The 15,590-nt window shown below is 35.2% G+C and overlaps 1 protein-coding gene across 11 annotated transcripts in view; it reads left to right on the forward strand.

The window, feature by feature from the left end:
• LOC123538417 (SPARC-related modular calcium-binding protein 1-like) overlaps positions 1-15,590 on the forward strand; it is a 51,365-nt gene continuing 35,775 nt past the window's right edge. For 4 of the 11 annotated variants that reach the window (XM_045322512.2, XM_045322536.2, XM_045322556.2 and 1 more), the window contains exon 1: positions 5-1,089. In XM_045322512.2, the coding sequence (XP_045178447.2) occupies positions 988-1,089 (102 nt within the window). In that variant the 5' untranslated portion in view covers positions 5-987. Of the gene's footprint in view, positions 1,090-15,590 lie in introns of all 11 variants that reach the window. The other 7 variants (XM_045322529.2, XM_045322542.2, XM_045322565.2 and 4 more) reach the window with 3 other exon arrangements.

Consider the following 15,590-nt stretch of genomic DNA (forward strand, 5'->3'; position numbering starts at 1 on the left):
CGCGCCTGTCTACCACTCCGTCAGTGAATATACCGCGCTAGTTTGTAAATTTCTTCCCTCGGTGATATTTCATTTTTGGCAAATCTTCATTCATGACAAAAACGATACGATACCAGTCTGCTAAATTCATAACTGCAAAAACCTCAGTTGTTTTTCGACATGCTATTATATTACATTATGTAAAGTCTTTAACAGGTATTTTTGGCGAGAAAAGTTTTAATTAAAAGTGCGAATGATGAGATTTGTCATAGCATAAACAAGTAAGATTACGTTAACGAGAAATTAGTAAGGTACATAGTAGAAAATGTTAAAGTCTGGATTATCGCGCAGTGGATTAGCAAGGGCTCAAAATCGGCGGATTACCACAACATGGTGTTATAAGTGTACGGGTTGAATAGTGCGACAGTGTGAAATTACTCGAGTGGGTTTTGGCTATACGTAATAATTTTTGTGGTAAACAATAAAAAATACAATAGATAATAAGTGTCATACATTCAATAAACCAGCACGTGTATAGAAATGATACGTCAGGGGGAAAATATGGACATATTTTGATAAAAAAAATAAAAATGAGCGAGGGAACTTGAGATTTATGTGCAATAAGTTTGATATAAAAGTTTTCCCCTGGTATACAGTGGATTTAATTCAAGTGCATTTTCAGTTCAGCGCGGAAAAGGAAACATTACGTGTAATTAATAAAAAAAATATATATATAATTTTTACTTAATAAAAAGAAGATGATTTGATAATTTGTTTATATATTTATATATCGATCAAGATAACGATAAAGGATAAATTAAAAGTGATTATTTAAATGAAAATAAACAGGTTATGTTTGATTAAGAAATTCCATTAAAGATGTGATGATTGAAATTATACATGATGATTCTGTGTGTTATATTCATGGATATATGATGTCCTGATGACGACTATAAAATAAAATCTTTAATCAAGATGACTTCACATGTATAAACCGCCTGTGATAAAATGATCTCTCGACTCTGGATATGCCTTTTAGTTATTCCGTATATGGTTATGTCGGCGTCGGCGAATTCAATGTCGGTGTCCCAGATTCAGGAAACAGGAAAGGTTCGTACTTCTTTATTTAATTATTGTCACAATCCCTTCAGTAGAGACAACAACAACAATAATAACAGCAGCAGCAGCAGCAACATTTACAAGCTCTCGTATACAACTGTAGTGTTACCATAGACTGTTAAGGATCCGCGAAACAATGAAATTAAAAAAAAACACAGGGACTCGATTTTTTACAAACTTATTAAAGTATATAATATACTATTACGTATCTAAAAATACTATTTATTTTGATAACGAACTTTGTTCAAATCAAACAGAATATTCTGTTCCGTTCTGTACTGTTCTGTTCAATAAGATGGGCAAAATAATATTCTTTAGACATCTGTAATTGCATAACTGTGTACATATTTTCATCACAATATACTTCATCTTCATCATGTTACATAACATATATATAATAACAAAACAACATCACAGAGTAGTTTAACAGCGCAACGGAGCAAAGAAAATATCTTTAGACAACTAAAACTACAAACATATATTTTATCATAAAATAATATCCCTCGTGTTTCAAAACATCACCATAAGTAGCTATAAGAAACGGAGAAAAGGGGTGAAAATGAATAGTAACTTGATCCATTTTGTACATATACTTAATAATATATGAGCGGCACCATGAGAAAACCAACAAAGTGCATTTGCGACCAGCATGGATCCAGACCAGCCTGCGCATCTGATCAGGATCCATGCTGTTCGCTTTCAAAGCCTATTGCAATTAAAGAAAACGTTAGCGAACAGTATGGATCCTGACTAGACTGCGCGGATGCGCAGGCTGGTCTGGATCCATGCTGGTCGTTGGTTTTCTCATGGTGCGGCTCATTCTATTACATAACTCGATTCAGATACTTTTCATAAGTGATTCAACACTGCAAAAAACCTATCTTTAAGATAACGTCTCACAAACACAACGACCCGCTGATAAGTATAATGACAATGTTAGAGAGATAATCGAAAACGACCCATGCTTAAAATTATTGAAAACATACACGCAAGCTTATTTATTACGCAACATACCTTATCATTACAATCGTATTCTTATGCGATGTTTTAAATGCACGATATGCACGAACTTTCTTGGTTTTCATACATTTCTTCAAAAAAAAAAAAATAAACTTAACAGTGTTTCAAAAGTGATACGACCGACCATTTACTGTATATTAGCCACGGGTGCCAGTGGAACAATTCAAAATTTAGCCAGTTATTTAAAACATGATTTGGCCAGGTAAATAAAAGACAAAGTTTAGCCAGTTGCCTGACAGACATAATTTAGCAAGCTTCATAAAATAAACATTTTTGATAAGCTACTTAATATATGTTAAAAGTCAGTTATACAAAAGACACGTTTAAACCAATTATTTAAAAATGAATACATTTTGGCCGGTTATTCAAATATACTTTCGCCAATAACATAAAAGATATTTAAGATATAAAAACATATTATACGGAAGGTCGGTGGTTCTACCCAGATGCCCGCTCGTGATGAAATAATGCACGGAGGGGCACCTGGGGTCTTCCTCCACCATTAAAGCTGGAAAGTTGCCATATGACCTATCCTGTGTCGGTGCGACGTTAAAGCCGAAGAAAAAAAAGTAAAATAAAAAATAAAAACATATTAAGCAGTTGTTTTAAAGACATAATTTAGCCAGTTACCTGTTAGACATAACTTAGCTACTTTCTTAAAAAAAAGGCATATTGTAACAAACTACTTAAAGTATGTTAAAACGCATTTAAGCCAGTTACACAAAAGACATATTTAAGTCAGTGATTTAGTTTGTTTCTTAAAAAACGACAAAGCGCTCTCACGTTTGCTTTTATATTTAAGATAATTATTTTCCCATATAATGTTATTTTTGTCCGCAAGTTAAACAGACGAAACGCGCAGCGGCCTTCTTGTGAGGAGGTTTTGACATTTATGCTAAAATCTGAGGTGGGAATCATAGCAAAAAATTTTACACAGACCTTAAAGTATACCACACGGTGTCTATAAAACTTCACATCGACTGCACTCCAGCAAAATATGCGTATTCGTCATTCAGTTTTTTTTAGCAAGGCAAACATTTGAATTAAATCTCCCCACGATGTTTTAGAAGAAAACTTGACATTTTCTCACATCTTAACGAAACAAAACACTAAACAAATACAGTCCGATATTCCTTCTATCTATAATATCTGGGCACACCTGCATGTTTTAAAAAAAGGATTGCAGTGTAATGAAAATGCATAAACATAGGGATTTTCCTTTTGCGCGTTGGTTTGGTAAGGCATTAAAATGCTGTCTTTTCCTTGAGAGAAAATTGTAATTTTGAAATTTGACGTTAGACTGACTGAAAAAAAAAGTTTGTCTCTGACAATACAGCTTTTGCAAGCGTTGAAAAAAAACTCAGTACATTTCTTTCTGTATAAAAAAAACAATCGTGGCTTAATTTCGGCATGCCAAAAAAAGTTATGAATCGATTCTGAAGACTTCATAAAAATGGTACCATGGTAGCTTCAGAGGCTCGCTTGATAGTTCTAGCGCTTGTCAGTCCTGTGTCAATATAATGTGACCGGGTGGGATGTAATGAGACGTGTTCCAGAGAGGCATCGATATTAAGTTTGCCATCGAGCTCATTGTTATACAAACAGACGCCGTCGTTTAATATGCAATCGAAATTTGTTAAAAAGCGTTAAACCCAAACACATACATTTTATATCAAATAACAACAACAACGACAACAAAAAACAACGATCCAGTCCCCGCATCACCCTTTATAACTGCTCAGTTTTCAGACACAGCCAAACATCAAAAGTTTATGTCACAAGACTATTGCGTAATTTTATTATTACCTCCCCTTAATACACACATATTAGAGACTCGATTCGTACAGCACCGGGCTCTCCCGATCACGTGATCGGTACACCGAAATTTGACGGGCTAATCGGCATGTCCCACATATGTACCGAATTGATGCGTACTGTTATTATTGTGTTATATTGTATATATTGAGGTTGATATATTGACCTTTTGTTTGTATGTATAACATGTATGGAAGAGGAACGTAAGTTCAATTCCAAAGTTACGAAATAAATTATCTGTTCTATTCTGATGCGTGCGCAACTAGCCCGACTGAAACGTGTACAGATCGGGCGAAAGGGGAGTACTGGGCGACAACGAGGTACCTAATAGCTCGTGCACTTGTTTATGACGATGTTATTGATTTGCAAGAAAAAGATGGGCAATCTACCGCAAGTGAAACAATGATTATCGGTTATTTAGCCAAAAACAAACTTAATTTAAATGCATGAAAATACCACTAGACATGTTTTACATTATTTTGTATTACAAGCCTGGCGACATATCGTGAATGTTTGCTAATTATTTATTTTCATTGTACGTATTATTAATACATCTGAGTCATTTGTACGCATGTATTACTTGATTTTCCAGGTAAGCGATGTAGTTGTCAAACGGATTAGTTCTCATGTATACTGCAATGGGTGAATTACACATTCGTATAGGTATATGGGCCAATATTTGAACTTTGACTCTATACTATTAGATTTCGCTTGTAAAATCGTCATCAAGGTCATGGTTATCATCATCATCATCATCATTATCAATCTTCATCATCATCATTATCATCATCGTTATTATTTTTATTATTTTATTATAGTAATAATTATTATTATTATTGTTATCATTATTATTACTATTTCATTATAGTTTCATGTTTGTTAGGCAAGGCACAGTGTCAAAATATATGGGCGCCTTCCTTGCAAAAATATACACGTATTTGAAAAGCTACAGTGGAATTCTGATGTTTTTTTTTTTTTTTTTTTTTGCTACCGGCGACGACCAATTAAGTGTTCCATTTCAGTAAGCTTTTACGTATTTATAGAACTGCTGAATCATAGAGCAGTCAACTGGCAGATTTAATATGTTTAACTGTCAAGCAAAAAGGGCACAGAAAGAATGTAGGTTTTTTTCAATGATTGATGCTGATGAGTTAATAATAAACATCAAATAAACTATCAATGGCCTTAGACTGTGCAGAGGAGGTAATTTTACTATTTTATAATTTACACATAAGATATAACTCAGTGCACCTTCATTTTCTATTATTACGGCAACAAGATAGACACAAAGTCACAACCACATGTTTTACGTAATACATAAAAAAACGCAACTGTTTACTGCATTTTTTGTCATCAACTGAAAAATTTACTTAACGATATCAAATTGCTTCGAGTTGTTGTGTGGACGTATTACCACGGCTAACGAACATTGACGAAGGAATGTACGGTCATATTCAGTCATATCATATCATACTGACGTGTATTACTTTGTAAATATGGTACAAATTCTTATATAAGACTTGTTGCCATGGTAACGACACATAATTGACAAAAATTGCTACAATTATTTGTCTGTATTAGCAGTGTTTTGATTTAAACTCCTTGAAACAAGATTTTCCAATAATAGACATTTATGTCTCTGACGTTTTAAGCAAACATGGAAATACAATATAAAAATATATCAGAAATTGAGAAGTACTGAAAAAATACAGGAACGATTCTAGGTAACGCGAGGATATACAACATTAAATCGAAAGTGTATCTCAAACAACGCCTTACAAAATTAATGAAAAAAAAAACTGTAAATAAAGAAGACACAATTGTATAGCCCCGAAAAAATACAAACGATCACGCAAATGGTTCATGTTTGTCTGCTTGGTTGGGTGTAAGCCACGTTGGCACACCTTTCCGGCTTTAACGGTGCCAGCTTTAATAGTAGGAAAAAAACCCAGGGGACCTGGACAATACTTCAGACACAGACGGACGAATATGTAGAAACTCATCAATCACACGCAAATGTCATGATGGTCTGCGTGGGTAAGCACGTTGCACACCTTTCCGGCTTAAACGGTGCCAGCTTTAATAGATGAAGAAAAAACACCCAGGGGACCGGGAACAATACTTATAGACACAGACGGACGAATATGTAGAAACTCATCAATCACACGCAAATGGTTCATGTTTGTCTGCTTGGTTGGGTGTAAGCCACGTTGGCACACCTTTCCGGCTTTAACGGTGCCAGCTTTAATAGTAGGAAAAAAACCCAGGGGACCTGGACAATACTTCAGACACAGACGGACGAATATGTAGAAACTCATCAATCACACGCAAATGGTTCATGTTTGTCTGCTTGGTTGGGTGTAAGCCACGTTGGCACACCTTTCCGGCTTTATCGGTGCCAGCTTTAATAGTAGGAAAAAAAACCAAGGAGACCTGGACAATACTTCAGACACAGACGGACGAATATGTAGAAACTCATCAATCACACGCAAATCAGTTGGATGACGTCCTCACCTGAATGACATCCTCACCTGAAAGAATTCTGCGACTAAAGGGGATGAAAAACCGCAGAGGTGATTGATTCGAAGAAAGTGCCCGTAATCACTTGGCCAGGGCGGCCACCAGAACACACACATGGACTTATTATAAATTTTCTCTGAAAAAAAATCTTGGATTCATAAACTCTACTTTATAAATTTTTATCTGCACTATTCTATTAGAATGTCTACAATGAGTCATGAAGTGAAACAGTACAAGTCACCAAAGTAATTACATGAAAAACAGATAATTAATACTTAACAGGAAAATGCACATCTTAATCACGCAAAGATAATACATTTTATAATGAATAGATCAGTTTGGTGTAAAAGTCTATTATTATATACTGAGAAGTAATTGCATAATTTCACAGAGATAGCGGGTGCTGGTACCAATCGCAATTTAGTGTATACATGTCAATATATCGCAATTTAGTGTATAATTATATGCCAATAAAAATAATTTACAGTTTAAAGACCATATCAAATTTCGTTCAATTACTGACTACAAAGTCTTGCGAAATTCCCATTATTTCTACTTTATACTCTGTAGTGGAAATGCATTCTCAATTGCGTGTTTTTTAGTCACAGTTGTTATACTGTCAGGTCCTTTTAGTATAATGTATAGTAAAGGTCTGCTCCAGCTGGGGCTAGAGGGCATACTCAATTAACCCTTAGCAAGCTAGATACGATTGATTCTGCCTTTGCGACCAGTGTAGATCATGATCAGCCTGCACATCCGTGCAGTCTGATCAATATATACACTGTTCGCTATTCAGTTAGTATCTTTTTGGTAAGCACTCCTTTTCACAGTTAATGGTACTGTCCAAATTGAAAGATGGATAAGTGCATTATGGAAAGTTTGCCGGGTAAGGGTTAAACAGAGTCTGCTATTATTTTGATTGGTTGCGTTTTATGCTTCCAAAATGAATTCTTTTAAATGTTATTATTTTAACGACTGATTCACAGTCGCAAAATTTGTTATACTTTTTGTATTTTGTAGAATGGGTCTTTGGTTTGAACTTATTTACATGTTTAATATTTTAATCACCATTTGAATGATTGCTATGATGCCAGTTTTCACGTTATTTGTAATTTCTCATTCGTAGAAACACTTTTGACATCAATGTCCGTGCAATTGAAGATGCTCTCTTAGAAATGGGAAGCATTGTATCTCTCGAACCTAGGGGTATTTTCCCTGTCTTGTTAATTGTTCAATGAAGATCGTTAAATAACCATGGTTTCAGCGTATGGCCATTGGTTTAGGTTTTAAATTACTTTATTGTTTGAACATAGAAAATTGTGGTAAATAAATACAGGCAAAATGAGATTTTCAATTTAGAAACACCTTTCGAATGTGTACTCCTCCCATAATATTAAAAGAATTATGCTTATTTTTCCCTTCTATTTATAACACTTTATCGTGTCTTGTTGCTGCACTTGCACGAAAAACAATTAATACAAAAATAGATTACATTTAATATGCATTGCTTTTTTCATTGGAAACTCCCTGCTTTTACAAGAATGATCACTTTAAGACCACATCATGTTTGCGTTAACGTGTATAACTGTGTAAGAGTTACCCTGTAACCATGTTAATGTATTACTATTAAAGGAACATCCTCTTAAAAGTACTATGTTTTAATATAAAGTAAATAAAATGTTCACGTGTTCAAGTATGGAATTTCAAACCTTGCTAAATTACATATCCATGTTATTTGCACCGTATGTTCGTTATTGTTATTCCATGTTTTGTTATTCGTATTGCAGAATTTTTATTATTATTCAATATTTGGTTATTGTATGTTCGTTATTGTTATTCCATAGCATTGCAAATGTGTTATTATTACGCTTCATTCCGTTATTGTATGTTCTTTATTTGTTATTCCATGTTTTGTCAACCATGTTGCAAATTTGTAATTATGACTCTATATTTCGTTTTCATATAATAGTTATTTTCATTCCGCGTTTTGTAAACCATCTTGCAATTTTGTTATTATTATTCTATATTTGAGCCGTGCCATGGGATAACCAACATAGTGGGTTTGCGACCAGCATGGATCCAGACCAGCCTGCGCATCCGCGCAGTCTGGTCAGGCTCCATGCTGTTCGCTAACAGTTTCTCCAATTCCAATAGGCTTTAAAAGCGAACAGCATGGAGCCTGACCAGACTGCGCGGATGCGCAGGCTGGTCTGGCTCCATGCTGGTCGCAAACCCACTATGTTGGTTTTTTCATGGCACGGCTCATTTTGTTATTGTATGTTTGTTATGGTCATCCCTTATTTTGTTAACCGTATTGCAAACTCTGTTATCATAATTCTATATTTCATTATTGTACGTTCGCTTTTGTTATTCTGTTATTCCATGTTTTGTTATCCACAATGCAAACTTTCTTATTATTTTTCTGTATTTCGTTATTCTTATTGTATGTTTGTTATTGTTATTCCATGGGTTGTTATTCATATTTGTTGTTCTATATTTCGTTTCTGTGTTTGTGACTGTTACTCTATATTTCATTATTCTTAGTGTTAGAACCTGTCGTTTATATTTTGTTATAACTTTCATAATTCTTCGTGCATAGTCTACAGCTACAATAGCACTCTTTCTAGGCTCTCAGGCCAATCGAAATATCGTAGAGGAAGATAAATTTGTCTACGAAGTTACAGGACTTAAAATGTGTAGTCAAGACTGCCCGTAATATGACTATATCATGTTTCATAAATCATTAATTACAAAAGGCCACACATGTTATAAATTTTCGTAAATGTGACTGAAAAATGTGTTTAATGTGTGGGGAATGGTTTTTAAAATGTCTTTAGTAGTTCATAGATAAGATTTAATATTAAGATACTGTAACATTAAAATGTGTTACAAAAGGGCTTAGACATTATCTTTCACATTGAATATGATATTTAAATTAATAGAAGGAGATTGGTGCTGTTATAATTGAGCCGCACCATGAGAAAACCAACCTAATGCATTTGCGACCAGCGTGGTTCCAGACCAGCCTACGCATACTGTTCGCTTTCAAAGCCTTATGTAATTAGAGAAACCGTCAGCGAACAGTATGGATCCTGATGCGCAGACTGGTCTGGATCCATGCTGGTCGCAAACGCACTATGTTGGTTTTCTCATGGTGCGGCTCATATGTAAAACAGTTTATGAAGCAGATGTTAAAGCGGTTGGACGTTGAAATATTATATCCTAAACATAAATATCTTATTACACTTCACATTTCCCAAATTGCAACTTGAACGAGATAATTGATGCATAAATGTAAATTGTAGAGTGGCGTATAACTGTCTAAAATGGTTACCAGTCTGGAAGAAAATTGCATCTTTTAATTAAATTATCCGTATTTCGTCTTGCTCGATTTTAACGGAAATCAAATCATAGTATTCTATTTCAATCAGGTTGGTTTCATCTTATTTAAGAGGCTGACTTGAATGTTTAAATATCAACATACCTTTGGCAATTATTTAATACACAAATAACGTAATTGGGTCCTCGGAATCTAAAAGTATTAACCAGCCCTCATTTTTCATATAAATAGCGTAAAAAAAAAGCAAATGCAAAAAATGACAAAAATTATAAATGTAATAATATGAATATTAATAATTATAATTATGTAGTAAAATAAATTTAGTTTCACTTTCTGGACGACGTTGGAGTAGGAGGCCGTGTGTTTAAGTGACTCATTATTTGTTCACCATTGCCAGTTCCGTCACTAATAAAGCTTGAAAGTCGCTGCATTATTTTATTCAATGACCATTCTCAATTCTTCAAAATCGAAGTATCTTAAGCCATCCGATTTACCATCTAGCTGCCCAACTGCCATCAAACCTTCATTTAACTCTCCAGCCGTCGAAGGGTCTTAAGCCATCCAATTTACCTTAACCATCGAAAACCTTAAACCATCCAATTTACTGGCTAGCTATCTAAGTGCCATTGAACCCTTCAATTAACACTGTCTGTCCCAAGCACCTTTCAATTGATGTGCAAATTAAATTTTTAACTGACGAAATGCCATTTAATTCTTGTGTAGCCTTTAGATGGCGGAGTTCCGTCAAGCCAAACCGTTAACCCTTTGTTTCTGTTGAAATGCCTTTAAACTTAAGGTGGACGGATAGCTCAGTGGTTTGCACACTGGCCTTCCAATCCTGAGGTCGGGGTTCGATCCCCGGCAGCTACTCGGGAATTTTCAGAAACGCTTTTCAGTGGTTCCCACTCAACTAGAAGTGTACTGGTCAGGAACCCAGGCAATCCTTGCGTGTATCAGTGCTATACACTGGGCACGTTAAAGAACCAGGCTGTCTATTCGAAACAAGCTAGGCTAAGTTAGCCGGATAAGCATGTATCTGATTTCTGATCTCTCTGTCGTGGGGGCTTTGTCTCACTCGGTCCCTCTGGTCAGATCGCTCTGTGTCTGTACTAGTAGAGGATGAATTATGCGCCCTGTGTGGCTGCATTTGAACTATGTAAAGCGCCTTAGATATATAAATCTGGTATAATTTAATGTACAACGCCGGTGAATATACTATGTGTAAAATTAAGCGTTTAATCAACGCTTGGCTGTAGTGCAGTTAAAACTTTAGCTGTTGATTAGCTGTATAAATGTCATTAACTAAACCCTTTGACTGTGGGACGATGTTTAACGAAACAAAAACAGCACTTTACATTGAAAATTCAGTACTGTACTGATATGCTAACATAATTATTATAATAAAGGTTATTTGGTCTATATATAAAACATGTTCCATTACCTGATTATATTTGTGTCTGCAACCAAGTGGCTTTATGTGCATACTCCTATTGTTTTTTATATTTCTACGTCATTGTCTGTTACTGTATAATTACACACCCAGAATTCATACTTTATGATGATTAAGGGAGTAGACTTCTACTGACTTAGACAGACTTTGTTTATCATTGATTATCATGAATGCATGAAGCTGCTTTTTACCATTCATCACACAAAGCGTGTGTCATTTTCTCTTAATACTTTCATGCATGATTAAGACAGAAAGTTGATACATATTTTGATACCAAGAATATTATAAAAATGTTTTTGAAGCTGATCCGGATCCTGTGCACTTGGAATCAAAGTATTGGTCTAAATATCATAGTTTTATTTTCAGTTTATATATGAAACCCAATTTTATATCTATTGAATTGCACGGCGAAACTGTTCTCTCTCTCTCTCTCCCTCTCTCTCTCTCTCTCTCTCTCTCTCTCTGTATGATACATTTTTTTAATATTTTTTTTTTTTATTTAACGTCGCACCGACACATGATATGTCATATGGCGACTTTCCAGCTTGAATGGTGGAGGAAGATCCCAGGTGCCCCTCCGTGCATTATTTCATCACGAGCGGGCACCTGGGTAGAACCAATATGCATACTAAAACCAATTTTTCTTTCAACCAAGAAAATTTTCAACCATATAAAATTGAGTCGTTTGACCGAAAATAGCTTTGTCATATGTTAATAGCAACGATATTTGCTTAACCAGATAGTGATATTGCATGTGACATATAGTTTGACATTTAGAAGCTTCTGGTTATTACATTTTGACTTGTTCCTGCCAGTTTATGTCAATTATAACTCGTTGTATCCAAACATCCACGTGCACATTGACAATAAATTGATATTATCTTATGGTAAACAAACTGTTTTCATAGTTCAGGGAAGACCTACATTCATATAATTTACAATATTTTGCTGCATAAGAACATGTTAATTTTACATAATACAAAGAGACATTTTAATTACTTTCAGATAGGGAGGTTTTTGCTTGTATTCAAATAAACAGATTGCATATATCATATCAATTATTACATTCTAAAACAGCGAAAAAAGAGAATATATCATGTTTTCAGACATCTAAAGTAGTGACATTTTACGTTTGCGGGTCAAACTGATTTTCTTCCATCGACAATTTTCCTAATAGGAATTTATAGAACTGCTAATTTATTTCAAAATATGATATTACTCACTTACTCACCTTTTAAAGAAAAAAAGAACAGTTGTCAATGTTAGCAATAAAATCTGTAAAAAGATCCTTGTTCATGAAAGGTAATAAAATGTGCAGCACCTCTCACGCCCACTAGCGCCGGCTTAAGCGGATCTCTATTACACATATATTGAACGGACTCCAAACACGTGTATGTAATTTCTGTGAAAAGTATAACAGAATTCTTCGTTACAACATTACATTATAATTGAGCCGTGTCAAGATAAAACCAACATAGTGGGTTTGCGATCCATGCTGTTCGCTTTTAAAGCCTACTGCAATTAGAGAAACCGTTAGCGAACAGCATGGATCCTGACCAGACTGCGTGGATGCGAAGGCTGGTCTAGATCCATGCTGGTCGCAAAGCCGCTATGTTGGTTTTCTCATGGCACGGCTCATATTATATTTGATCCATATGAGCCCGTTAAATGTTTCATGGGACGTGACTGTACTCATGTCGGCTATTTTTTCCCCCCAGATTTGATGTCAGTTTCAGTTGTTTTGACACTTGACATGTCAATATTGACGATATCAAATAAATATAGTTTCAAGTAGAAACTTGCGTATGACTAGCACGTGTATACTCCAGTGCTTGTTGCGTACACATTTACTGCATTCATCACTCTGCATCCAGTGGGCTTGAACAATAGACCATGTCATTATTTGCATATATACGTGTCCATCACAGCCGACTCAAACAATAGACCCACTCTGGTTCAAGAGCCAATGAAATGACGATTGTATATAACGTGAAGTGTATAGGATTAAGGCTTGATATCCCGTGTGCATATAGTGAATGGTAATTAAAGCAATTAAGATGTAAATTAAGAGTCCTTTGTATAGTATGACGATACTCCACAGGTGTTCAGTAATCCAAAACGACAGTGTTCAGATAGGTTACAAGTCATGTCACCGATACATGCGTTTATCAACTAAAAATCTGTGCTAAGATGAACTTTTATCTCGAGTGATGAAATGTTCATTAACAAAAACAATGATTTTCTTAAGATTTAACATCGATTAGACATCTATCAATTGATCAATAGAATGCCAATTTACCGACTTGATATGACAGAATATCATTGTATGTATTGACATTTTATGACAAGGTATCGTTTGATGGACAGCTCCGTTAATCTACAAAGGTTTCCGAAGGGATAATGCCGATCTATGTAAACAAAGTATGTTTTGGCATGTAATTTTCGGACAACCAGGTGGCTTAGCTGGGCTTCGCTAACAGTTTAAGTATTTTTAAATCAATACGGCAACAAAATAAACTTAAACATGGGCGTATCGTATTCCAGTATGAAGTACTTCTGTAAGTCTGTATAACATCTGTCCAACATGATGACTCTTTTCACTATATACATCAGTATATGAAATAGATACAACTCATTCATTGTATACAATAAACGCAGAACTGAATAGAAAATCATCTCATCTGCGTGGTTGACCATGACCTTTTCAGACCTCCTTATCTGTCCATATGTATGATGTGGTCCTTCTTTTACTTCACTTTAAAGTGAGTGAGTTGGGTTTTACGGCGAATCGACACAAAATGGTCATATATCGCCGGAATACTTTAAAATGTCGATATCTATAGTTTATACAGAAACTAACGAAAATAGTACCTAGATGACCTTTGCACAACCAGGAAAACGTCTCGTCTGCCGCTGCTAACTGTTCACAGATACAACACTTTATCTGTATCTATTTATTTTACGCGACAGAAAACACGTGTACTTAATTTGTTGAAGAATGTCCACATCGTAGGTTTGTTATTTGTACAACAATCAATCAAATTTGCACGCCGGTTATTTCACAACTTGATTTTTGTAAAGCGACAGGTATTTTCACCTTGGCTGAAGATGATATCAATTTTTGTAATTATTTAGACAGTAAAAAGCCTGTACGCATTTGACCCAACATTAATTTATGTGGAGATTGTTTTCAGTATCATGTCATAATGTACTCCTAGATACTTTAATATGCATGTAAAATACTTAGAGCTGCATATTAAAAGGATTTTCATAATACATACATCAGCTGATTGACACATATTCTAGATATATGAGCAGTATTGGACAAGACATATTTCTGTAAAAAGTGCAATTGCCTAGCAAACGGTGCACAATCTTCATTCGTCGCTTCTCCCTTGAGCTTTCGGGAATATTAAAACTTGTCATATTCTAGCGATCAGTCAATATAACAGACAGCCAATTCAATATCAGTACAAAACATGTGTCTAAAAAGAAAATGACAGCTGACTCAATACAGTGGCACTGTCAATTATAATAGAACATCGGATACCCGGCATGGAGAACAACATATGCGTGCCACAAGCCCTGGTGTATACACGTGCTTGTAATATACACGTCTCTACCTGATACTATTTTTATTTGATATCGTCGATATTGACAGGTCAGGTGCCACTGTTAACTGAAACAGACACACATTTGAGAAGACTTCAACTAAAAATAAATCATTGAGTGTATAGGATATATTAATCACGCTTTTTGAGCTAGGACTGCAGGTAGTTGAAAAATCATGAGGTCGGCTTTTTCAGTAATATTTTGCGCAACATGTTCAGTTCTTGAACGAAATCCAAATGATGCTCAAAACCTGCTTATTACATACTACATAAATCACATTTTGGTAAATTTATATAATCACCGCATATTATTATAATCATATTATTACTGGCGTACCTAATTATAAAGAGCCGTACCCGAAACGTTTATGAAATGTTAAGATATTATAATCTAAACAACATATAAGCCGAGCCATGAGAAAACCAACATAGTGGGTTTGCGACCTGCATGGATCCAGACCAGCCTGCGCATCCGCGCAGTCTGGTCAGGATCCATGCTGTTCGCTTTTAAAGCCTATTGGGATTGGAGAAATCTTTAGCGAACAGCATGGACCCTGACCAGACTGCGCGGATGCGCAGGCTGGTCTGGATCCATGCTGGTTGCAAACCCACTATGTTGGTTTTCTCATGGCACGGCTCAATTATAACATAAAATTATTGCATCACCCGACATATTTCATTATTATCTTATTAATGTATTTATAATGATAACCGATAGATTCTCCCGGTTAGCGCA

This window comes from Mercenaria mercenaria, chromosome 1 (assembly GCF_021730395.1).
Source record: "Mercenaria mercenaria strain notata chromosome 1, MADL_Memer_1, whole genome shotgun sequence".
Classification (NCBI taxonomy): domain Eukaryota; kingdom Metazoa; phylum Mollusca; class Bivalvia; order Venerida; family Veneridae; genus Mercenaria; species Mercenaria mercenaria.